The 24,529-nt window shown below is 43.1% G+C and overlaps 1 protein-coding gene across 4 annotated transcripts in view; it reads right to left on the bottom strand.

Annotated features, from left to right (window-relative positions):
* The window catches only part of KCTD1 (potassium channel tetramerization domain containing 1), a 101,743-nt gene that overhangs the window by 43,924 nt on the left and 33,290 nt on the right, over positions 1-24,529 (bottom strand). The window contains exon 1 of one of the 4 annotated variants that reach the window (XM_027887555.1): positions 22,384-23,752. The exons of the other annotated variants lie outside the window; for them this stretch is intronic. Within the exon in view, the coding sequence (XP_027743356.1) occupies positions 22,384-23,649 (1,266 nt within the window). The 5' untranslated portion in view covers positions 23,650-23,752. Of the gene's footprint in view, positions 1-22,383; positions 23,753-24,529 lie in introns of those variants that run through there. 4 annotated transcript variants of the gene reach the window in all.

Genomic DNA, 24,529 nt, shown 5'->3' with positions numbered 1-24,529 from the left:
TAGGTCTTGCCTTCGCAATCCAATGGTTCTTTTGATTCAGACAGGCTTTGAAAGGGTGGTGATGAAAAACATAGCCTCTCCCTTTGAATCAGCCAGCTGCCTGCTTCCCTCTGCACTTTTAACTTGGGTATATTAATTTGCCTAGGAGCAGAAAGAAATAACACTGACCCATGTAAAGAAGATATGTCCAAAAATGTATCAAAGAACATTATCTATTTCAGGTTGAACACACAGACAACAAAACCCCCACCTTTACACTATCCAAAGAATTTTGTATCTAGAATCACCTTACCAGGCTTAAGAAAGTCTCTATTAGCTCTTCTGGCCATATGAAGAAGAAGGAAGAAAGGGACAAAACACAAGGATCTGATAAAACCATGTCTTTGAAATGTTGTAACACACAAGAGCTTTAAGCACTCTCCAGATGTTTCTTGCAGCAACCAATAATAAAATATTCTCAGATGGAATCGCAATTTTGAAGACATTGCATCCACTTGCTAATTATGAGACTAGCTAATAAAACAGACAGCTTCATCTATAACCTGACTGCAGAAAAAAGGCACAGAAGTGCTTTAAAGCCATACACTTTTAATTATCTAATTTATGATGAAGATGAAAGCAAACCCACAATTTGGACAGTTACAGCCCACTCTGGGAGAGAACTGGAAATAGGGTGTGAAACTGTAATCTCATATTATACATCCCTCGCTCCAGTATCAGTGAAACACCACGGGCAAAAAGAACTGACATTTAGGAGCTCTGTGTCACTGCTCTGTTTTCTTCCTGTCTCATCTATTTCCTCTCCCAGCAAGTCTCTGAAGCTGAACTTAGCAAAGCAACATCCCTGTATCTCAAAAACGATAATCTATCAAAATCCCAGCAGAGGGACAGAGTGCAAGGAAAAGGTAAAAGTTGAACTTACTGAGATGACAGGCTTTTTGGAGGTCCTTGTTAAGACAGACTGCAACAGGGAGTGTTTACCTGTCTCTACTATAATCCCATACATTTCCAGGGCTAGCTGGGAGTTTTTCCTCTCCTCTCATAACTCCCATTGAAATTCCCAGCCTACAGATTTCATAACAAGCAGGAGAATGAAAGAACCCAAGCACTATCACGAGTGAAATCGTGTTATCATTACCTATTTCGAAATGCCTGTGGGTTACTTAATACCTTGGGACAGGCAGCATAACACCACAAGGTGCTCACTGTATGGGGTCGGGAAACAGCCTTCTGCTAAAAATACACGAGGCAACACACAGCACCTCTCCCCAGAGCTCTGGAAATGGACTGTCCATGTGGTGTATGGGACCTAAACCCAAAACCATCAGTGACCCAGATACTGCCCTACCCCTGCCCCATAATAAAATCTGCCCATCTTTGGATTTTAAATCCCTTAGAGAAGCTGGTATGTTTTTGAGTGGCTGGTAGGAAAGGGCTGAAGTCCTGAATTAAGCTAAATACACCTATGGCTAAATTCAAAAGGCTCCTTCAATGCAGTGGTGCATAAAGGTTTTTACTTCATTTTACATTTTTTTCAGGTGTTTGAAGTTTTCTTAAATGCTGGAAAAGTATTTAGGGATGAAGAGGAAAAGAGAATGGTGAGCATATGACTATGGGGGTCAAGCAGCATTTTTTTTTTGTTAGTGTGAAGGGCAGGATTCAAGGAAAGGAGAACACAGGAGTCTGCTCTGGCAGGCAAAAAGAGTGCTTGGCAAGACAACGACCATATGGCACATGAACAAAGCATATTTTAGATTTGGTTTGTTTGATTCCATTATATGTAAAAGATACTCTAAGATCCATGGCTAAGAAATACAATTTTGATTATTATTGTTTTCAAACCTGTAGGGATTTCTCCAAGTAGTCATTGTAGCTCATATGATAAACACATCCATTTGGCAGCTAATTTTAGCATTTTTTGCCCACAAGGGTGATTAACCCTGAATCTGTATAACCATGTGCTAACAGAAGCCGTCATTGGCCCCGCCAACCTCATGAAGCAGCAATCCACTTTTTAACTGTAGATGAACAATCTCTGCTAACTAGCTCAGCAAACTTTTTATTTCATATTAGAAGGTTTTTACTTGATCCAACTCCAAAACAGATCATACATATAACCTTAGAAGAGTGGATGAAATCTACATCATATGCAATATGCACTTCTTTGGACTGCATGGCCTGCTTTTAAATCTGCATTTATACTTCTCTGGTCATTACTAAAACACAAAGCACCAATGGTTTGGCAACAAAAGGACCTGAAAATATTTAAAGAAGCAGAAAAGTCTATGCCTGTCAATCAATGAGAAATGCGTGTCTCACTTTATCTATTGGCTTTTATTGCCTCCAATGTACAACACATTTCAATAAAACTGAAAATAAAAACCCATTAGCATAAACTGGTAGTAGTTATAGCTGTGTTATGGCACAGAGAAGAATCACATCATTAGATGATTCCAAGGGACAGCTCGAAATTCAAACAACAAACAGCTGCTTCAACAAGAAAATGAAAGATAAACATAATACAGTTATCTCCAAAGTACAGAGGAGTTAAGTGAGATGACCCTGGACGCAGACTGTCACTTGCCACAGCTGTGGCAACCACCATAAGCATGTAGGTATGAAGTAAATGCCTCTTCTGTTTGGCTGTTCTGTAACAGGGCTCTCGGAGAAGTTGGCCCCTGCCAGAAGGCTCAGGTCAGGTAATTCAAAATGCTGACGAGGCACTAAGCTTTATATGAACTTATCCTCATTCAAAATAATACTTGAAATCTTTTGTTGGGTTTGTGTGGAAGCAGGGGAAGACTTCATTGCCCAAAGCTGGAGAAAACAAACTCACTGAATGTCTTGAGTGGTAATAACCAGTAAGACCATGCTGCTAAGGGGAAACATCTTCCATAGACCCAAACTGACAGTTTTGGACTACACCTGTTTTCTTCAATAGAGAAAAAAAACAAACAGAAGCATCAAGATTGCAAGACTGGGGAAAAAAGACCTAAAAAAACAATGAGTCATTTAAAGAGAAGTTTTGAGTATCAAAAGTATCAGAAGGTGTCGGGTATAGACAACCACCAAGTATGATGAAATAAATTTTTAAAACCATACGCAAAAAAACCACCATATTCCAGTAGAGACATGAAAATTGGAAGAAATCATCACAAGAAGAGGAGCTGACAGGTAAAGGAACAGAAAAAGGGACAGTTGTAAAGAGCGACACATCTGGAGTCTTTGAAGACCAATTCCAGATAAAGTCTGGGAGATAATTGCAAAGGATTTTTTCTGGAAGCTGTAAGTTTGAGGGGAACATCAGGAAGGCCTTAGAGCTTGTGTCTCGTTTCATGCTTGTCCTCCTGCTATTTTACTTGATGCTTGTCTCCCACCCAGGAGCAATGCAGGAAACCATCAGCTCCCCCCCTGGTGTGGAAGGGGAGGAAAGCAGAGACCAAGCCACTAGCATTCCTGTGAAGTGCAAGGAAAGGGGGCAGAGACACCAAGCACATGCTGGTAGTGGGAAAACCAAAGCATCCCCTTTTGGAACAACAAAGCCCTGCAAGAGAAAGAAAAGAGCAAACAGAAGAAGGAGGCAGCATTAAATTGGACAGAGTGGAGAAAAGGGGGGGTGGTCAAAAAAACCCCAAAACAAGCCCTCCAAAAATGCCAAACATTTAAGCTTGGCTTCAGGAAGAGAAGAATTGTAATCTAAGAAATAAAAGAGCATTTGAAACGAACAGAAAAGGTTTCAGGGGTTTTCTGGTAATCATCTAGTAGAATGTAACAGAACTTGACTTCAGCAACAATTCCTGAATTTTAGATTGTCTCAGCTATCTTCCATCCCATTACAAACACACTCAACTGAACGCTTGACTTCTGATAAACACCAACCCAGAGTTGAAGAACTGAAGGAGAATAGCTTGAGGAGAGATTTATCCATGTGGAGAGGGGTTGGAGTGGAAGGATGCGACGGAATTTTTTTTGTTTTTCAGCAAAAACACTAACCCTCATCATTTCCACCTGCTCTGCCTTGCACAATGAACAGAACTTCAATCCAGAAAGCAACAATGGGTGAGGGTACATGTGCACCTTATTCCACATATTTGACAAGCAGTGTGGAATGAGGTGTGGCAAGAAGTGGAATTCCCAACTCCAGCCCTGGCCAAGAAAGATGGCTGGATACCAACCACACCATGAAGGTCTTGTCATCTAAAATTCAAGTAAGGTACTGAGGAGCCCAACACTTTTTCATGTTGAGGTGTGCCACAGATACAGAAAACATTTATATTACAGTCACAGGGTTTGATAGCCACAGGAGTCTTGCCTGCCACACACTTGCTTCAACAAAACCTCTTAACCCATCTTGCAGTGATGAGCCTTACAAAGTGTTCAGCATCAAGTAGCTTTATCAAGAATAATACACTCCTGCCAACAGCAACATCACCTGATCAGAAGCAAGTCTGGAAGTTTCTAGGACGCTCATGCTGTGGTATCTAGTAATAAGGATGGAGGTTCACCTAGTGAGGGCACAACGAAGCAAGCCAGGAGGTTCATCTGGGATTAAGAAACTCAGCAGAAATCTGAATGCATAGCTGAGTTTAAGCAGTAGCAGCAGTTACATCAGAAATGGTTTTAAACACAAAAAGGGAATGGTAGACAAGCAGATAAACTCTAATACTCACATGCAAATTAGAATAAATGATGATAATTGATTTTTATAAAGGGTCTAATGATACAATGCCAACTAATTCTTCCCTTCTGAAGCCTGGCACCATTTAGTATATTTAATTCAAAAAAACCCGAGTGCATTTTTTTATTTCCTCCTCTTCTTCTGGCTCTTTTGCCATGCTGACGCTTGTTTGCATTACATCTATTTTGAGCTAAATTAAATAGGAGAAGCAGAGTTTTGATTCAGTAGTAGCAATAAATGGGGTTAGCCTGGCATTGATCTGTGTAAAGGGGCCAAAGCTAGGACTGCCAGAAGCAAATCATGGTCAGTGAACTCTACAGCACCAAGAGTGACCCTGCAGCTGAATTCCTAGCCCTGATTACAACAGAAAGAGACTTGCTTTCCTGAACAAAGAGTATTTCAGGCAACAGATTAGCAAGAGAAAGTGTACTTGCAATGGCAGACCGGAGGAAACCGACCAAAAACAAGAAGCACAGCCGTTTAGAGGATGTTAGAAAGCTTCTGAACAGTGCAAAACAAATGTCTGCCTTGCTCTACACTTTTTGTATGCCATCACCAGGCCCAAATGCTGAAAAAACAGTATTTTTCTTTTGCATCTCAGTTAAATAGTTTTAAGTTAGCGAAGTGTACAGCAGGGAAGATGAGCCAAAACCATGCTAAGGATAGCACGCTGGAAAACTTCCCTTGCAGACTAAGAACATTTGTCTTGCATCCCTACAGAAAGGGCAATCACATTTACTCTAAGAGAAAAGGCCTCTTTTATAAATCATGCTTTAAATTCAGCCTGCAAATCTGTACAGAAGGAGAATTTCACAATCCTTAGGAAACACGGATCAAATTTGCTCGCTCTCTGGGTGTTTGTGCTGTTGTGCAATGCAAAACAGCAAGAGCCCAGCAGTAAATCTAGCCTCGTGACTATCAAATTTAATCACGGTGTATCTACAAGGGAGAACAAAGTGCCTCCTATTCCCGCTGCACTGTGATCCCTCCAGATCTCAAGCCAAGCAGGGTCAGTTCAGGCCAGCATTTGACTAGGGGCCGGCAGAGCACTGGAATCAGCCGCTCCAAGGTTGAAGCAAGCTCTCACCTCACTTCTAGTGAGGCCACATCACACAGAAGAAGCACACAAGGTGTTGGGCATTCAGTTATCCCCATCAGCACCTTCAGTCACTGCTACTAATGCTTTGGCAGGTCCACTGGCTATTCGCAGGTCCTGTACACAGCGAGACGCTGGCGAGAAGCAGAGCGCTGCCAAGTGATCCAAGACTACTGAGCAGCAACACTTCCTATCCTCATTTTTTTTTTCCAGGATAGTTGGGTGACATGGTGTTACCTGCCCAGAGCTCACCCTTGCTGGAGATCTTGAGTCAGGGCTGACTCCGAGAGGTGCAGCCCCACTCCTCGTGCTGGCTTCAGCAGGACCTCAGCTCCCAGAGCAGCAAGAAAAACGGAGGATCATTCATCATCACTGCTTTGACTTTTAACCTATCTCTTTTCCATATTCTACATAAGCATTTCCTTTAAAACAAGGACCACAAAATATTTAGCCATGTCAAATCCTTGTTTATAAGCTACTAAAGGTCTTCAGCCCATTTTTCCCCGCACAAAGCCCCATAAGGGATTTTTGCTTGCTGCTTTACCAAGGGGCAAAGTGGGGACCCACAGAGGAAAGGGAGAGAGATTTAAAGTCTGTCAGTGTATCGAAAGCCTGCAAAAAGTTAAGTCAGAAATCTGCAAGACATCGCCTTGCTTTTTTAGTGCTACTCATTTGGCTTGCCACTCTTATTAAGGGTTGATTACATCTTTCTCTTGAGTTTCGCGGTGGCTGCAATGTCAGAGTAGGGGACATGTGGTTGTCATGACTGGGAACTTGCTGACTGATTTATGAGAACTTACAAGCCCACAAAACCAGAAAATTTTTATTATTCACTTACATTCTGAATGTTCCTTTCACATTTCATTGAATAAATCTTGAGCTAATTAAAGTTTATTTCTAGTTCAAAATTCAGTTTTCCTTCTGCAGAAGGGTGCCTAAGCCTGATATAACTTTGCTATGGAAATCACCCCACAATATCCCTCTGAACAGCTCAAGTTCAATATACCTACATTGGTAACAGCATCTTAATATTAAGTTGTCATTTTAACTGTTTAGCGGGCATTGAGCCATCTCAAATAGATCAGTTCATTATTAAAAGTGGCAATTACTGTAAATTACATTCTTCATAAGAGTAACTACCTAAGCTTTAAATATGTTATGATACCTCCCTGACCATTCCCTTTAAATGAGGATAGCTGAGGGCTTAGACATCATCATGCAGCAAATAGCTGTGCAATTTCGGACAACTGTTTTTTAACCACTCCTCTCCCCAAGGCTACCGCCCCCATAGCAAAACTGGCAAACCAGACTACATGCTCCTGCCTCCTCTGTTCCAGTTCACAGAATAAGTATGGCAACTCAATTTGTTGGTGACAATGACAGCGCCCAAAAAATAATTCCTTGACCAAGGTTTGCTGTAGCTGCTGAAGCGCAGGCACACAGTTCCTTTTGCTGACTCCACAAGGGAGCAAAAGCCTTCCACAAAGGAGGAGGGCAGCCGAGGGCAGTAACATCAAGCTAAGATTTGCCAGGGCTTGTCTGTCAGAGGACAAAGTTTTGCGTTTTAACCACTTTTGGCACATTCCACATTCAGTATTTTCAGGAGCTTTCTAGGATGTTTATGAAACAACTGCAAGGTAGGCAACTAAATTGATGGTGGTACAAAGAATTCCTTCCCACATTCCTCTCCCATGCTCTTACCATTGAAATAAATGAAGATGTAGTTTATGTTTCTGTAATTACAGTTTGTTAAAAGGAGAACAGGTTGCTAAGTTATGGTAAGGAGCCCGTGAGCCTGTCCTCTGCTTTGAATACTACCACAGTGATGTAGATTTTACCGAATAAAAAGACCAGTCAAAACATTACTCAGAGGGAATCCGCACTCTGATACCATCCAGCATAAAACGACCTACTTTTAAACTACTCATGTTAATCAAACCAATCAACTGGAAATTGTTCTTATAAGAGCTATTTTAACATAGGTGACATTCAGGATGCTGTCAAGTTTCAGTTGTTTAATATTAAGTACCAAAAGGATAATATTACAGGTTTGCTTTATGACATTTTTGTACCATATATCATCTGCTGTTTGTTTCTAATCCTGCAATTCCTCCATTTAAATTCTTACAGTATTTATATAGCCTTGTAAAACTCCAGTACAAAAGAATAAGCAACAAGAATTTTTCCCCATACATTACTTACCAACTTAACTACGTAACGCAATGTGAAAGGTTTATGCACACCAGCTGGAACTCATTACAGCTAACTTTCTGTCGTTTTAAAGTGTACTTTATCTGGAATATTGGAATTACTAAGAATTTCACTTAAAAATATCTTGAGCTGGCATACACACAAGTTTCTACTGCAGGACGCTAACTCATTAAATAGGTTCACAAATCAAGCTTGTGGACACTAACTTCTGAAGTTTAAAACGCACCAGCTCCAATTTAAATATCTGAAGCCAACAGAACACCTCAGCTTAATTCAGTCTTCCCCTTCTAAGCATCACAATAATCAGAGACACTACTGCTTGTATAGCAAGAAGATTAGCAAGAAATAATAAGAAAAGAAAAGTTGCAAGAGGGCATTGGTATCACCTCCCTACTGATTGGTGCTAAGACTCAGAGGTATGCCAGCTTTATATAGCAAGATACATCTAAAAAGCAGGAGCCTGAGCTGGGATGAATTCAGCAGCAAGACCATCAAAGAGGTTACTAAATACACAGATGAACCAAAGCAAGCTTGTCAAACAATTTGGTGTTACCAGTTGAAAAATTCCTGTTCAACCGTGAGGCGAGAATTGTAGTTTAATAAAAGCACAGAACAAAACCAAGCACAAAAAAAATCATGTGCAGTGATTTTATTTTTGTTGTATATTTGACTGTAATTACTGTCTTAAGTACTTTAATTGCCTGGCATCTCCTCAAGTGCCTTGCCTGTGGGGAGGGGAGGCAGGGCAGTTTATAGTTTGTTATTAATGAATGAAGTACAAACAAGTTTACCTTGTCTGTAATCAACATTCCCATCAAAACAGTTTGAGAGGAAAATGTAAAGGGGTCCATTCATCCCATGGACCCAATGTGACTCTGTTAATGTCTGCTTTTTAATGATTAATGTGCTTCTGCCATGTCAATTCTACCTCAGAGGGGAAGTGGCAAACATCTTTATAACACCCCTATGAGAAGCATCACCTATCTGTCCATTTCCTGTTCTCTTCTACAGATATCTGCTCTTGCCACTAACATGGGGATGGGGTATGGGGACAGCCCCATATGACCTTCCTTGCGTGCATTCTAGGTTAGCAAAGGGGATGTGCAGGCGAATCTGTAGGGTCATTTACAATAGCTTTGGAATGACAAACATCCAGTCCATCTCCACTGTAAATAAATTGTGCCTGGAGTGGAAATGGAGTTGAGGGAAACAAGAATGAATGACGAGAAGCAGCTCATACAGGATAAAATAAAATGTAATTGTCTGCTTCATTAAGAAATTATTAGAGCCAAGAAGCCATAAGTAAAAGTCAGTGGAGTGATATGAAGAAGATGGTAGAGCCAGGAGGATGGAGAAGCAAATTGCTATTTTTCACAATTAGTAAAAGACACAGAGAGTACAAATTTGGCCATTAGTCTTGTTTTTCCACTTAAATTGGTACAGAACTCTGCTGCTTTTAGATAACATCACATCCACAGCCCAGCAGACCATCCAGACAGCAAGTGTACCACCGGCAGAGCAAGCTTTCTCTTGTGGCTGTCAGCCTGTCCTGCCTGTCAGGAGCTCACCTCTGGGGCCAGAGCACCAGGCTGCCAATGGGAGTGACAATCAGCCTGAGTTCTAGTGGCCTATATTGCAAGGATACTTGTCCACTAGGATCCAGACTGAGACGGCTAATTTTCTCACAAGTCACCAAAAAACATAATTTAGGAACAATTAACAACTTTCCCTCTTTACAGGTGGGCACTTTTTTCCCCCCAGCCCTTTCCTGGACTAGATCACTAGTGCAACCAGAGTAACATCACAGCCATGTAGCCTGGATCCTCTTTATTGCCTTTCATCAGCTGGTGCACTGTCCAACACTGTCATCTCCTATCTCTTGAAGCACAACTTATTACTTTCATGGTACTGTCTCGCTGGCATACAGGCAGCACACTTGTTGCTCCAGGGAGGCTCTATGTTGTGGTGGACACTTCTCATGTACTTTTTTTCCACAGTGAGACACACAATTTTCAACTCACAACATATTTGACAGTTTCTCCAAAGCACAATCCTACTGTTTCTATAAGAGTGCTCAAAGCATCCCCCTATCATTGCCACAAAGCAGATATTGCTGATCAGATGAACACTTCTCCTTGAACAAATTTCTTATAAAGTGCATAGCCATGTATTTTGATGTAGCTGCATATACAAAGCATGGAAGTAGACCCCGTAAATATCGAGTCTCCTACTCATGAAGATGCATAGGAAGAAACTTGACAGAAGAAAGATGCGAAGAGAGTCTGCATGGAAGCTTAAAGTATATTTATGAAAAAAAAAAAAAAAAGTGAAGTAGAGTATGATAGCACCTTAATTTCTTCTCAAGAATGGCTTACTGAAAGCTAGCACCCAGCCATCTACCACCAGAACCAACGAGAAATTCCTGACTGCTTAGAGCTATGACGCTACATTTTTTTCCTTAGGGAAAAAAAAAAAGTGTTTTGATGAAGCACACCACCGAGGCATTTAAGGTTGTCATGTAACGTGAACTGACTACACAACAGAAATATAGGCATTAACATACACAGAATAGACGAGCATGCAGAAGTCATTTTGGATGCAGACAGCTATTCATGCAAATAATTCTACAACCCTAGTATTCCACTAGGAAGCAGAGTCAGATAAACATGGGAAAAACAAGACTCTCCAACTGTTTCCTCTCGACCCTGTACACCTCCTACATGCCCTCCCACCACAGAGTGGAGCTGCTCTCTCTGTTTGGCATCCAGGTGGGATGTAGCTGTCTTTGAAAGCAGGAACTCACTGGGGTTCTTCTCAGGAATTTTATGAAGTATCTTAAAGATTAATAGAGTATATGACAAGCTTCTGCAGTGCTTTGATCAAAAATATGTTTTCACAACTTCCTCAGTGAGTTTTAATATTATATGAATGAGAAATTGATCCGGACACTTTAGTTTACAAGGAGTATTTCAAGTAGTTTCAGGAAACTACTTTATTGTCCATTAGGCATAAAACCCAACACAATGTTACAGGCCATTTTACCACTGTGCTGACAGGGGATTTCTTTTAGAATACATACCCAAGAACCCATGCTTAGTCTGACACAAAACTCTACAAGAAATCACTCGCTTGATTGTTATATTTTCTCAAGGTTAAGGAAAAAAACTTTAGATTTTAGTTCCCATAAGAGGTAATAATATTATGTACTTAATTTAAGTACTACTCATTTCTTTAACTGACTGTAAAGCTGAAGAAAACCAAGACTTCCCTCCCTGCCCCTTAACTGTTCTTTTTTATTTTCCTCTAGCATTTCTAATTCAGAGGAAAAAAAATGCACAGTTCTTCTTTGCCATCTGTCTGGGTCTATCTTTTCCTTGATCAAATTTTGCTTCAGTGCAACTACTACATTTTTTAATTTAGTATTAGGAGAGAAGAATATCCCCCCTGCTAATTTCTTCCTCCAGTTTCAGCCCTTCTCCAAACAGAGGCATTATTTCTTACTCCTTGAACCCATTAAACTAATCTAGCAGAAGCACACTGGTATACAGAAGTTAATCTGGTTCCCAAACAGATATGCTGCAACAAGATAGTTGATAAGGTTTTCTCATCCTGCCTTTCCTCTCCTCATTTTCCATTTCAACTTATTACTTCCATCTTTTTCTTCTCACAGAATTTGCATGGTCTGCATCAAAATCCTGCCAGCACAGCTATTCAACCCTTGCTTTCTGGCCTCCAGATAGGTTGGAAAGCTCATATCTGCTCTCTTCCCCTCCTAAAAATCTAGTCCCTTCAGATGAATAGGTAACTGCTATTTCAGACCACTGTCATTAATGGTAAAGAGAATAAAAGGTTTTCAGACTTGGGCTTTTCTGGAGCTTTCTGATTTTATAAAGATTTATAAAGGAGGGACCAAAAAAAAAAAAAAAAAGGCATTTTAGTTTTTCCTTATAGCATTGGTTTCCTTTTTGTGAGGAAAGCCTGAGAAGACCTGCAGAGTCCTGAGCCGCAGGCTGGCAGCAGCAATGCCCATCATGCCCGTGGCAGGGCTGTGTGGTCACTGCTCAACTGGCAGCGTTCCTTTGGCTGGAGCCTGAACCAACTCCCTGCAGGAGGGATGGGGCCACAGAAGACTCTGCCACCTCCCCATGCCAGGCAAGGGGCTGCTGCTGTGAAGGTTAAGGTAGCTGGGTAGCTGTTGCAGCTCTATTGCTGGAAATCTTTACAGAACAATGCCAGAACACCCCACACCAGAGCATTTTACAGCAACTAGCATCGGTAAGATCATAAACCTGTAGCAAAAAAAGTGTACAGTGGAAGCAGTACAGCACTTTACAGAAACAGAAATGCCTTAATAAGTTAGAATAGTCAGCTAAGCTGCCAAGTACAGAAGGAGGAGAAGTTTGGACATGGGCCTTGTGAAATCAAAAAAGAAAAAAAAAATTATTTATCAGCTATTATATTTTTTCCTGGAAAGATACAGACTTGACCTGATGCTTTGGTACCTCTCAACAATCAGAACAGCATATGTGAACTTCTGAAAGTATCTGCTGCATGTTTTACGTGACAGCAACAGTTAGTACAGTATCATTACCCTGTACTGTAAATATACCCTACTATTATATTCATGATCCTGAATATGTCCATTAGCACTTTGGAAGCTAATATGCCATACTGAAAGAAACTGACTGGTTAAATTTCTGCTTTAGCACAGGCATAAGAAATCTTTTCTTAATGACTTACAAGAGTAAACTCTGAAGTGTTGAATTATCCTCCTCTGTACCATGGGGATAATTTTACCAGTTATACAGTAGTCTAATGCTGCTTCTGCTTCCATATACCAGTACAACATATTAGCAACTCAACTAACACTATATTTAGCATTGAGTCATTGTACATTTTACATGCAATACCCATTTTGACAAATTTATACTTTCTAGTTACAATAAACTTCATTTTCCTTTGCTTTTTTTCCTTTTTAATTCCTTACTTTTGATACTTTTCAATGTCTAAAATTGAAGGGAACAGCTTGTATCTAAAAGTACTTTCAGTGGAAACATTTGCATTCAAGTCCTACTTAAAAGATACCAAAGATTCAGTATTTTACTTGAAACCAACTGACAAATGCAGGTGCATCTCAAAAATAACACACTAAAAGCCCCCCAAAAAAGGTAACTTGCAAAGAGATAAAACCAGTAAGAGGGTTGCTTTGGAAGTGCGTCAAATGCCCCAAAAGGAAGGAAAAAACTACAAAGTTCTGAAAGAACATTAAAGTTGTTTCTGCTTTTCAAAAATCAAACTGTAACTGTGCTACACATACTGCTTTGGATTGGCAGCAGCTTCAGAAAACTGATTTTGCAGCAGTTTGAGTCTGACACAAACCACATTATTCCCACTCTGCCTATTTTATTTTCAAATGGTACTTGGGCAAAAGAGCCAGATTCAAAGGCTGAGGGATTTTGCACTGCCATCTCTCCTAAGGAATATCACTTTTTAAAGTGTTTGTGCTGGAAAAAAAAAAATACCATATTCCTACTCACAACAGTCAGTTCTAGAGAACCTAGTTTTCCTCACCTGGTTTGTCGGATAACATAGCTTTGCATTATCCATTTTGCCTCAAAGAACAGTTCCCTTTCCACTTTTCCACTCCCAAGTTTGCCAGTCACACAATCAGTGTGTGATTTCAGAGGAAGTGGTGTTTTTTTTCAGAGGAACTGTATTTTCAGAGAGATAATCAGCAAGATACCTACTTCAGGATTACTGAATTAAGAGACATGAAAAAGTGTAAAATAGACTGAAAAGCTAAACAATTCTTTCTGAACTGCTAATTAGCTAAACCCCACAAGCTTAGAGCATCTTCCTATTTCCCCCAATCCCCTAAAAGCATTTTAAAGAATTGAGCAGAAATGTGAACCTGCTCTTGCAACAGTCTACAGAGAGCTTCCAGAAACTAGTGTATCATGACAAGAAAGACACAGCATGTTTTCTAAACCCAAGATGGAAACTAGTACTGATTAACTTGATACCAGCTTATAAAAAGCATCACCTCCTGATCACCACAAACAGTCACTATTGCTGTCATAGCTGAGATGAGGAGGAAGAGCTGAGATGAGGAGTCACAAGCATCCTTTATGACTAGCCAGTGCTGCTAGTTATAAAATTATTAGAAACACTGGGAAACTCTCAAAAAGGCAACCAATTTAAGCATGTTTCCTCTTTATCTGAATTTCACACACCATTCGTACAACAGACACAGGATTCTGTTAGGACATCTGTGCTCCCATTTACACTTTCCAACTTGTCGACCCAGCTCTCAGTTAGGTCCCCCTAATTTGGCATCAAAACTAGGTGGGTTTAATTACAGAACTTCAGATGGCTCACATACTTCTGAACTAGGTGATTTCAATACAAGGGAAGGAATTTATCAGGCATGTCAAGGTAACAGCCAGCCCTTGTAAGAAGGAAGGAAGAAAGGAAGCTATTTAAGTCTAATGCACCTTCCTTGCTTCTCCTTTTCTCCACATTTCAGGGACGAGAAGAAAGTAGTTTCAATCCACCCCAAGTAGAAATAAGGTGAGGAAGGCAATGTGAGCAGATTTCCCCTTCTCTTTTGTGCTAAACCCGCACACCCGTGCTCCCTCCCCCGGACTGGCCAGACACACCACAACACTTCCGCTGCTGCTTCTCCAGGGGAGCTTTAAGCCAGAGGATGCTCTGTAATTAAACACTGATGCTTTCCTGTTGAGCCCAAGAGTTTCAGTGCTGTTCCTTCAGGTGCACTGCAGACACCTCACCCACGAAACAAAAGCTCACACCAGCAAGGCGAGAGGACCAGCTTCCCATCTGGCCACCCCAAATCAGCGTAAGAGCTCAGTATGATTATACTGGGCCTTAATATCTCAGAGTCAAAGCATCAGGCACAGTATGTAGCCCTTACTGCAGACCAACTTCCCTCTGCCACTTTTGAAGCCTACTAGAAACATAAGAGAAAAAACAACACAGCAAAAGAAGCAGATATATATATACATATATACATATACATATACATATACATATACATATATATATATATATATATATATATATATCTCACCGTGGTGAGTAAAAGCTCAGGATTCAGCTGAAGGGTGTTGAGAAATCAATCTTGAAGTTTTTCCAGAAATGTTTAATTTTAAAATATACATAAATGGACACACACTCACCCAAAAAAAAAAAAAAAAAAAAAGCTTAAAATAAAGCAGTGTTTTAGAGCACTCATTCACTTATGCATGACATTTCTGACAGACACAGAAGTAGTAACAACATACACAGGTGCCAATTTGCAGGGAAGTCTGAGAGCTGTGGCTCTGTTAGTGCTACCAGCCATAAGAGTCTCAACTACCCATCCTCCTCCCTCCACTCCCCATATCAAAAAACAAACTAAAACAAATGATAGCATCATCAGATCTGGTCCCTGGGCACTTTAAGGAGGAGAGTGGAAAATGAAATGTTATGCTAGAAGTAAGTTCAGCTCAGAAATTACCCCAGCACCTCAATAAGACTTCTGGGATATAAAAACAGAAAGCAAGCCAAAATTCAGCTTCACACCTTGCCTCTCATAAAGAGATTTCTGCCCTCCTCCCTTTTCACAGAAAAGTGCTCTAGCCTGTGTTACCCAAACAGCACCTACAAAACAACCTCCCTCCCACTGTAAACTACCCCCACTACCAAAAAAGCTACACTTAAACACCATCTCCTACCCCACCTTGGGGAAGGATCAGTTTCATACAGCCAGTGCCACTGCTCGAAGAGAACTGATTACCTCTTGCCAAAAGCCACACAATAACGCATTATCCAGACTGCATGACCCATTTTAAGCATCAGAAACACTGCAAATCACCTCAGAACACTCACGCTAGGACTTGAAGCAAACCAGAAGTCCCAAGAAGGTACTAGCTCAGGACTGTGTTATACAGAGCAGATGTGTCCTAAACATACAGTGAAAAAAAAAAAGTCTTCATACATAGATAAAGTGAATAGGGCTTTAAAATTTCACTCCATTTCCATTCTATTAAAATGATCTGTCCTAGCTACAGAAGTATACAGATGCATACAACTGGTCACATATCCATTAACTAAGGATTTATTAGAAATGTATATACTGCATCTGTGCACTGCAACTTTGACTATTTCCAATACTAAAAATTGCATTAAGAACACAAAGGCACTTGTCCTTATTGGGGGTTAAGTCCTTAGCAAGTCTGAAGGTTTCCAGATCAACCAACTAAAACTGGTTCAGTGCAAAAGCATATGAATATCTAAAAGCCCGGAAGAGCCACTTTTCCTTGTTGATAATCCTCCAAAAACAAGCAGAACAGAATTCAATCGTATGTCTTCCAATGTTACTTTTAGATCAAGGTATTATGAGAAATTCCAATCCCTTCCTTATTACCCCCTTCAAACGCCTGGAAGAGATTTAGAAAGCACTCCCTGGAAACATGATTATATATTTTTACTATCACAACACTAATAAATCTCTTCTACATCAGATAAAATGCAGTTACCAACACTTGTCCCTTGAATCCAAAATACGATAAAAAATTATCTTGCACATACATATTTGGCTACATGCCCTTAACGATTTCCTTCTGAAAAGAAGGGTGCATTTATTGCTTCAGAAACAGAAAAGCAAAATAATAAAAAAGAAAGGACACAGGGGAAAAGATGAACAGAAGGGCTTCGAAAGTGACTGAAAATCTACAACATCTCTAATTAGGTTCCAGCTTCGAACACAATAGTGGGGGTACCATGGTCTGTTATCAAGTTTATAGCCAAAGGCACAAGACAATACAACCCCACATTCAATTTAATTACAGCCTATGGCTTTTGCAGTACTGGTGTGTTTCGAAGGGTTTAAGCACTCATTTATTTCTACACCATACATGAAATAAGGCAGCTCTGTGTCATACAGACTTACCAATTAGACTGAACAGTTTCTGATCTCTTGCTCTCTAGAAGCAGAGCAGTGGGCAATGAGAGATCTCTTACAGAATAATCACAGAAGACTTCTTATTAAAAAAAAAACACAACAACAAAACAACCTCTCTGCTGCCTTTAAGCTTGTGCACTTAATCTTTCATGGGCACAGGGTAGCAATATCAAATTCTATAGAATGTAAAAGAATGTCAAAATATAGCAGCACTTCAGTGATGCTGGTTTAGTTCCTAACTCTACAAAGAAGGTCATCTTTATTTGAGCTACACAAAGCTGATTACCTCTTGCATTTTTACCGTCCCTGAAGGCAGGACCATCAAGTTCTCCAACTAGTTCACATGTGCAACTAAATAAAAGCTGTCTAATTTCTAAAAATAAAAAATATTTTGAAAATTGAAGTGACAGTAGAAGAAATCACCATCTGAAATAGTTACACAATTTATTACCTCAAACATATCATGTTAGTGCAACCAAGAGGACCTACAAAGACAGTAGTGGACTTTAAACTCCACAGCCACCATTCTAAGTGTGTGTATCAGAACATCATTCTTGGATCTTCTCTGAAATACTCTCCCAAGTCACCTTAAATCAACTCCGTCCCTAACAGCTGATTAAAAATGGATCAACTTCAGCCTAGGAAAGAAAAACCAGTTCCCTTCACTCCTTTCAGTGTAGGTACTGCCTCCAAAGCTGTAAATGAGATCATTAAGCATAATCTCTATTCTGCTTTTCTTGTACCCATCTTTGGAAACATTCACATGCCTATCAAGCCTCAAGTTTGTTATGAGGAACACAGCCTGGGATATCCTTAAAAATATATTCTGAAAAAGAAAAACCCTATCTCTCTTCAACCATCTTTAGAAGCACTCAGTTACAAACAACACTGACTTCCACCAAATAGAGCAATAGCCATGATTCATAAGTTTAACTATGCAGATTGATAAGAAAGCTATCTTTGGGGACCATACTTGACACCACAGCTACCCCACCCCCCCTTCCTCACAAGGATTTCAGAACAATTTTGATGACTACTGGGTATTACAGGTCCCTTCTACAGTTAATCACTTTCCATATCTGTAACTTAGTAGCAGATGCAAATCTCCCTACTTAAAACTCACAAGTAACAAAGAGTACCCTCTAAAGTAGTTACAGTTTCTTAAATTGTAGGTTAAAGGTCCCTTAACCCCCATGTTTTTCAGATTTTAAGCTCAGTGCTCCTCTTAAAAAAGACACCAAGAAAATCCCAGATTTTCTTGCAACTTGGGATAATCCATTAATCAAAGAGAAGGGCACTAAGTAGGCAGTAGGGCAGCCAGCACTAACCTCTGAAACCTGATCAACAGCAGTACTGCCACAAGAACTTACAAGGTATTTAGCAGTCATCAGTCTTAATAGCTACTGTACTTTAAGCCCTTAAGATAGGGATATTGCTCCATCTATTACCCTTGTAGAAATAAAGCCTAGCATCCTAACACCACTACCCTAAGCATGCTTCCCTGAAGATGCCTGATGAGTTGTCCTGCCCAGTATACTGGGAAAGCACCTATTGATGATTCTGGTTAGAGTAATACAAATATTTGTACAGAACATAAGCCTTTTTTGTGGCCATTTCAGAGAAGTGCAGGCTGTTCCCAGATCAAAGATCAAGCAGAAAGATTCTGATCCGCCTCCAAAAAACCAAGACTAAAAAGAGCAGGACTTACCAGCTACTTTTGATTTGTTCCCAGTTGTGCCTGCTGCCTACTTATATTCATCATGTGCCACTGTTCTGCCTTCTTCTGCAAAGAAGTCAGAACTAGGTTTCTGGTTTGGGTCAAAGTAAGCTCTTCAAAGAGAGTGTAAGGCAACAAAAAGACGTGCCAGATCAAAGGAAAGCAAAAAGGGCAGCTCTGAATTTAAAGCAGGAGGGAAAAAAAGCATTTAAGGATTTCCCAAAGCAGCCAAGACAAACTCACATGGCTCAGGTTTTAATGACCAAGTGTTTGGTAGATATCTTAATAACGGATAAACTCTTCCCAAGCACCCCAGAGGAAGTCAACCAAGTTTAGAGAATCAATGTAACCAAAGCATTTGAAAGTGACAGGCAACTCTCCTCCCTCATGGCAGAGGCCAAACTATTTTCCTAGACCTATTTTTGGGTATTATGACTGTAGTAAGTTCAGCATGTACAAGATCTATAAACCCCCAAAGCTACCACCATATTGTAGCATCAAAAGTTAAAGCTTTAGCTATTGTTCATCTTTCAGCAACATGAGAGATGAACAACAGCCAAATTACATCCCTCTGTCATCAGCTTGAACTGAAGTACTGCTGTCAGTGGCAGGAAAATTGCTATGCTTCAGAGCAAATAAGGACTGAAAAGAACGTTGTGCCACTATGGCACAGTGCTGCATGCTTAAAATACACTATAAATGCTGCTCTCAAGGCTGCATCCTAAAGCAACAGTTGCATTAAGATGAACATTTAATGTACTTTTCTGGAGCTCTGGAAGAGGCTCCTGCAAACCCAGTGTTGAAAAGACATCTTGGGGCTAAAACAAAAGATGGGAGCAACTACAACAGAAAAACATAGAACTAACAGTCTTGCTCAGATAGTGCAAACTGAAGACATCCCATTTAGTGCTTTTGTTTAACCTTTTCCATACCTTGCTTAATGCTATCAATGCTATTAAAAAAAAAAGCCAAAAACAAGCGCTCAGTATAAAGATGCTATGAAACCCACACACCACATCACCACTTTTTCACTGGAGTATTGCACAAGTCTATGAGTGCAGCATAATCTGTTCCCTGGAAGACTAATTAGAAAGACAACCAACAAACCACAAGCGTATGACCTTCATGTTTTCAAGGAATCAGTAATATTTGTTAACACTGGAATTTAGTGTCACAGCACTTGATGAGATATATTCAGTAAAAAGGCCTGGAAACTCTGTGTTTATAATTAAGCAGTAACGATTGAAGGCCAGGGCATTTCCTGGGGATTAATGACCGGTTTTGAGAGTCGATGGCTTGAGGCAATGCCTTGGGCCATTAACCCTAACCAGTCATTAATTCCCCCAGGAAATGCCCTGGACCTCGATTAGTGGAACTATTATAAAAGGTAGCTAGAGAGAAAAAGTTTAGCATTAACATTCTCCCAAGGAAATCCACTCCACATCCAGTATTTTTTCATTTTGTCACATCCCAGAAGTGCATAAGTTAAAATTGACACAAGAAGAATTGGTGATTAAAAAGAGAGAAAAAAAAAAAGGCTTTTTCTTTTTTCTGGAGATTTAAATTAATGAGTTCTGTAGCAAACGCAAGATTCAGCTACCAAAATGACAGAGTATCTTGTTTAACTCATGAAATTGTGAAGGAAGGCAAACATTTCTATGTAATTACTGAAAAAACCTCACACTGCCTAGTATCCTTGCTGATTGCTCATTTTCTTTCTTGATACACTTAAGAAAACAGCATATGCCTGTGTAGTCTATTTTAGTTATTTCTCCCTTTCTCCCCATAGCCTGCTGCTAATTAGAATTACAGCTCCAAATGCTTCACGAAGGAAGCACACCTTTGCAAGTACAGCACACAGTACAGCAGCTGGATTTCTCCTCGCCTAAATTTTATGCAAGTGTGAAGAGATTTGTGGACCAGGGTAGAGATTGAGTTGCCCAGTCTGAAAGCACCAAGACACCTCATTTAACAGGTTAAAGACATGCATACTCTGTAACCCTGGACTGCATCACAACTGCTCTGTCCAGTTCCCTCTCCCCCTTCCCACACGCACATGCGCTGCTGCTCCTGAAGAGCTAAACTACGCCTGAAGTTTCAAAATTACTTTCAAGGTCATTAAAAGGAAGGGAAAGAGCAATCTAGGGTTAAATACAGCAAAGAGCGTTAGCTTTTACCTGAAATAATGAGCTAGAACAAAAACATTATCTTCACATTATCAAGCCTCTAAGCCATCCACAGACACCAGATACACACAGCAGGAGATCAAGCTACAGTACTCCACTGAAGTGGTCCAAAAAAAGCCTCCCTGCTAGAAAGGAGAGGTCACAGGTATCTTAAAGAACACAGACGCTTATGCAGGCATTTCCTGGAAGCCCTGCTCTCCCCTCCCTCCCCCCACCCCCGATTAGCCTTCAGGCTGGTTGATTAGCTGGCAAACTCTTTGAAAGGGTCAGTCTGTCCAGAACTGGTATTTCCACTTGGGAAACAGCTCAGGCATGTCATATACCTGTGCTTGCCCAGCACCGTGCTCTCCGGCTGACGGCTGCAATCCCTGTTATTACTTGACACAAGAATGTCAGAGGGTTTTTGTAATCATGTAGGGCAGCCAGCAGTAAAGTTCTTGCCTGAAACACGGTATTTTATGGGGCACAACGTAACTGCATACGCTTTATAGATTTAGTTAGAACGGCTTCCCAACTTCGAGCTAACTGCAGAGGTGCAGCGAGTCTTTAATTGAAGTAATTTAGCTCCAGCGCTCAAACACCCGAGAGGAAAGTGCTTTTGGAGGGGATGGGGGGGCAGGCACGAGCACGTGCCGGCACACAGCAGACGGGGGTCCGCAAGGCACGCATTAAGGCGCAGCAAAACGGCGTTTTTGACAACACCGTTTCACCTCAACGAAACACACCTAATGAATTTGGGTGCGTTCCACAGTCAAGCTGCACCTAAACCTGTTTAACTGTGCTCTTACTGTATATTTTGCCACTATGGTAACTAATGCAACTAAAGCCAACTTGCCTTAAAAAAAAAAAAAAAAAAAAAAGAAGAAAGAAAAAAAAGGAAGAGGATCACTGCCAGGAAACAGAGCTATTTTAAATAAACAAATACAAGATGAATGCAATTGCCGTATTAACCCTCTTGTTAACTTCTGAAGTTTAAAATTACACCCTCATTACTAGTGTGTAATTGAGTATTCTCCCGGCTGTTTCCTGCATTTGAGGTTATTCAAATAGTTCATTAGCACATCAAGAACACCACACACACTAATGATACCTGATGCCCCTATCTACTATTCTGGCCCGACTTTCATAACTCACATCTCCCGAAAAAAGAGAACTAAAAAAGGGGGGAAAAGAAAGAAAAAGGAGGGAAAGGGGGGGCCCGCAGGACTGAGCTGTTGGTGCTGCCACTGAAGGAGAGTATGGCAGCACCCAGGCACCACTCAAGCCCGACCCCCAGGCACGCAGTGAGTGGCCACCAGACCAGTGGCAGGGGGTGAGGAAACTGAGGGGCAAATAAAGCGGGTAACTCGCGTCTGGGCTCTTTGGGTGCCTGGCGAGTGAGTGTGGCCCCAGGAGCCACCCCAGGGCTGGCAGTGTGCATCGGTGCCCAGCCTTGGGGAAGAAAGGAGGGGGGCAGTGCAAACTACATGGGACAGGGTAAGGAGTTGCCACTTTTTTTTTTTCTCCTTTCTTTTTTCTTTTTCCGATTACCTGTGTGGGGGAAACAATAGCAGGTGAAACTACTGTGGGTGAGGTGGTGCTTCTGTGCCCATTTGCTTCGGGGAGGAGGTGAGGCAAGGGGTCATGTTTCACTGAGACCACCACCACGGCAGGCGCAGTGGCATCCAGGGGCTCAGCGGGGCGGCGGCAGAGTCTTTTGGGGGAGGCAGAGGGCCCACATGCGTCACCGCCGGCCGCAGCCCCCGCTGGGAACACCGCCTCGTAGAGCGCCCGCTTGGCCGGGGCCACCGCGGCCGCTTCTGCTTTCACTGGCGCAGCGTCACCATCTTTGGGCAGCACGTAAGGGTTGGCAGCGGGCGGCCGGGGCCGTGGTCCACCATTGAGGGCAGAAGGGGTGTAGCAGCCCCCGCCAGCGGGGTGGTGGAGGAGGTGGTGGTGGTGGGGAGGGGGGTGGTGGTGTGGTGGCTGCAGTCCTCCCAGCTTGGTGCCAATGCCAGCGATACTGTTGAGGGTGGCAATGGAGACGGCACCAATGCAGTGGTTGGTGTAGGTCTTGGAGAGCTTGGCCGCCTTGGAGAGCATCTGCATGCGGGTACCCAGGAGGTTCTTCCCGATGGCCTTGTTCTCGTACCAGGTGATGTCACCCTCACTGCAGTGGTCCCGTGGGCGCTGGAAGAAGGCCTTGCAGAGGGGGTTGCGTTTGGAGAGGTACTTGACAAAGCTGGCATAGGGGCAGAACTCTGTGCCAGTCTCATACATACGGGGCAGGTTCTCCTCATCGCTGCTCTCCGCCCGCTTCTTGCTCCAGGAGGATGAGCGTGACTTGTGGTAGGGCCCCAGCGCCTTGAAGTAGACGAACTTGCGTCCATCCTCATCCACAGCCAGCCCAAAGGAGTCCTCCTCCAGCTCCCGTTGGTTCTCCCGTCCCCGGGTGCAGAAGTACATGCAGGTCTCAAACCAGACCTTGTTGAGGAGCCCGAAGGGGCTCTGGGTGCTGAAGACGCTGCACGTGTAGAGCTTGCGGAGGTCGGCGCGGGTGATGGCCTGCTTCTGCACCACCGGCCCGGCACCCTGCTCCTCCAGCTTGCGGATGACAGCAGCCAGGGTGAGGTTGGCGGCACGGAGCTCGGGGTCCTTGGTGAGGTCGAGGGTGCGGCAGTAGGGCGGCTCGTTGAGGTAGCGGTTGAGGGAGCTGCGGATGCTGATTAGGGAGGACTTGGAGTAGAGCTGTCCGCTCTTGGAGCGCGCCTCGGCGTAGAAGGAGCGCAGGACCCGGCAGAGCGCCCCCTTGTCCATCGTCTCGAAGTCGGGGCTTTGCGCCTTCTCGCTCAGGTACTCGCGGAAGATGCGCACAGCGTAGCGGGTGGCCAGCCGCGTGTTCTCGCTCAGCCGCGCCCGCTCCGGCCGCTGCAGCAGCAGAGCTGCCTCCAGCTCCGCGTCCTCCGCCGCCCCCCCGGGGCCACCGCCGCTGCCGCCCCCCGGGGCAGCCGCCGCGGCTCCCCCCGGGGCAGCCCCGACGCCGCTGCTGCCGCCGCCCGGCGTACGGCCCGGGGCGGGCGGCAGCGGCTCCGTCTCCTCCTCGCCGTCCCACTCCAGACCCATCTCCTCTTCCTCCTCCTCCTCGTCCAGCAGCAGCCCCCCATCGGCTCCGTCCTCCTCCTCCTCGTCCCCCGTTATCTGCACCTCCTGGATCTCATCCTCCTCCTCGCCCTCCTCCTCCTCGCCGGCGCTGCAGTAGCGGTGCGGGCGGGGGGCGACGCCGCGGCCGGACGGCCGGTCCCCCGCATTGTTCCCGCCGCCTCCGCCGCGTCCGCCGCCCCCTCCGCCGCCGCCACTCCACTCTCCGCCGCCGCCGCCGCTGCCAGGCATTCTCGCCATATTGCCGTCTCCCTGCCAGTCCTCGGGCAGGGCGCATGCGCTATATTGGACCGCAGCGCTGGAGCGCTTTTGTGTTTTAATGACCTTCAGCTACCGGGAGGCAAAGCCGGGCTCTTAAAGGGGCCGCGCTCCCAGTGGCGGCGGCGGGGAAGGGGCGGGAGGGGTTGGCATGGATGGGGAGGAGGCTGAGACGCGCTGCGAGGGTACCGCGGGGAAGGGAGCGGTACTTACCGCGCCCGCCGCTCACCTCGGGTCCGTCCCGTCGAGCAGCGCTCACGGGCGCCGGGCGCGGCAGGGG

This window comes from Empidonax traillii, unplaced genomic scaffold (genome assembly GCF_003031625.1).
Source record: "Empidonax traillii isolate 1590-97213 ecotype Southwest subspecies unplaced genomic scaffold, ASM303162v1 scaffold215:size2007263, whole genome shotgun sequence".
Lineage (NCBI taxonomy): Eukaryota > Metazoa > Chordata > Aves > Passeriformes > Tyrannidae > Empidonax > Empidonax traillii.
The sequence above is the reverse complement of the archived record's forward strand: the minus strand, read 5'-3'. Positions and strand labels throughout refer to the sequence as shown.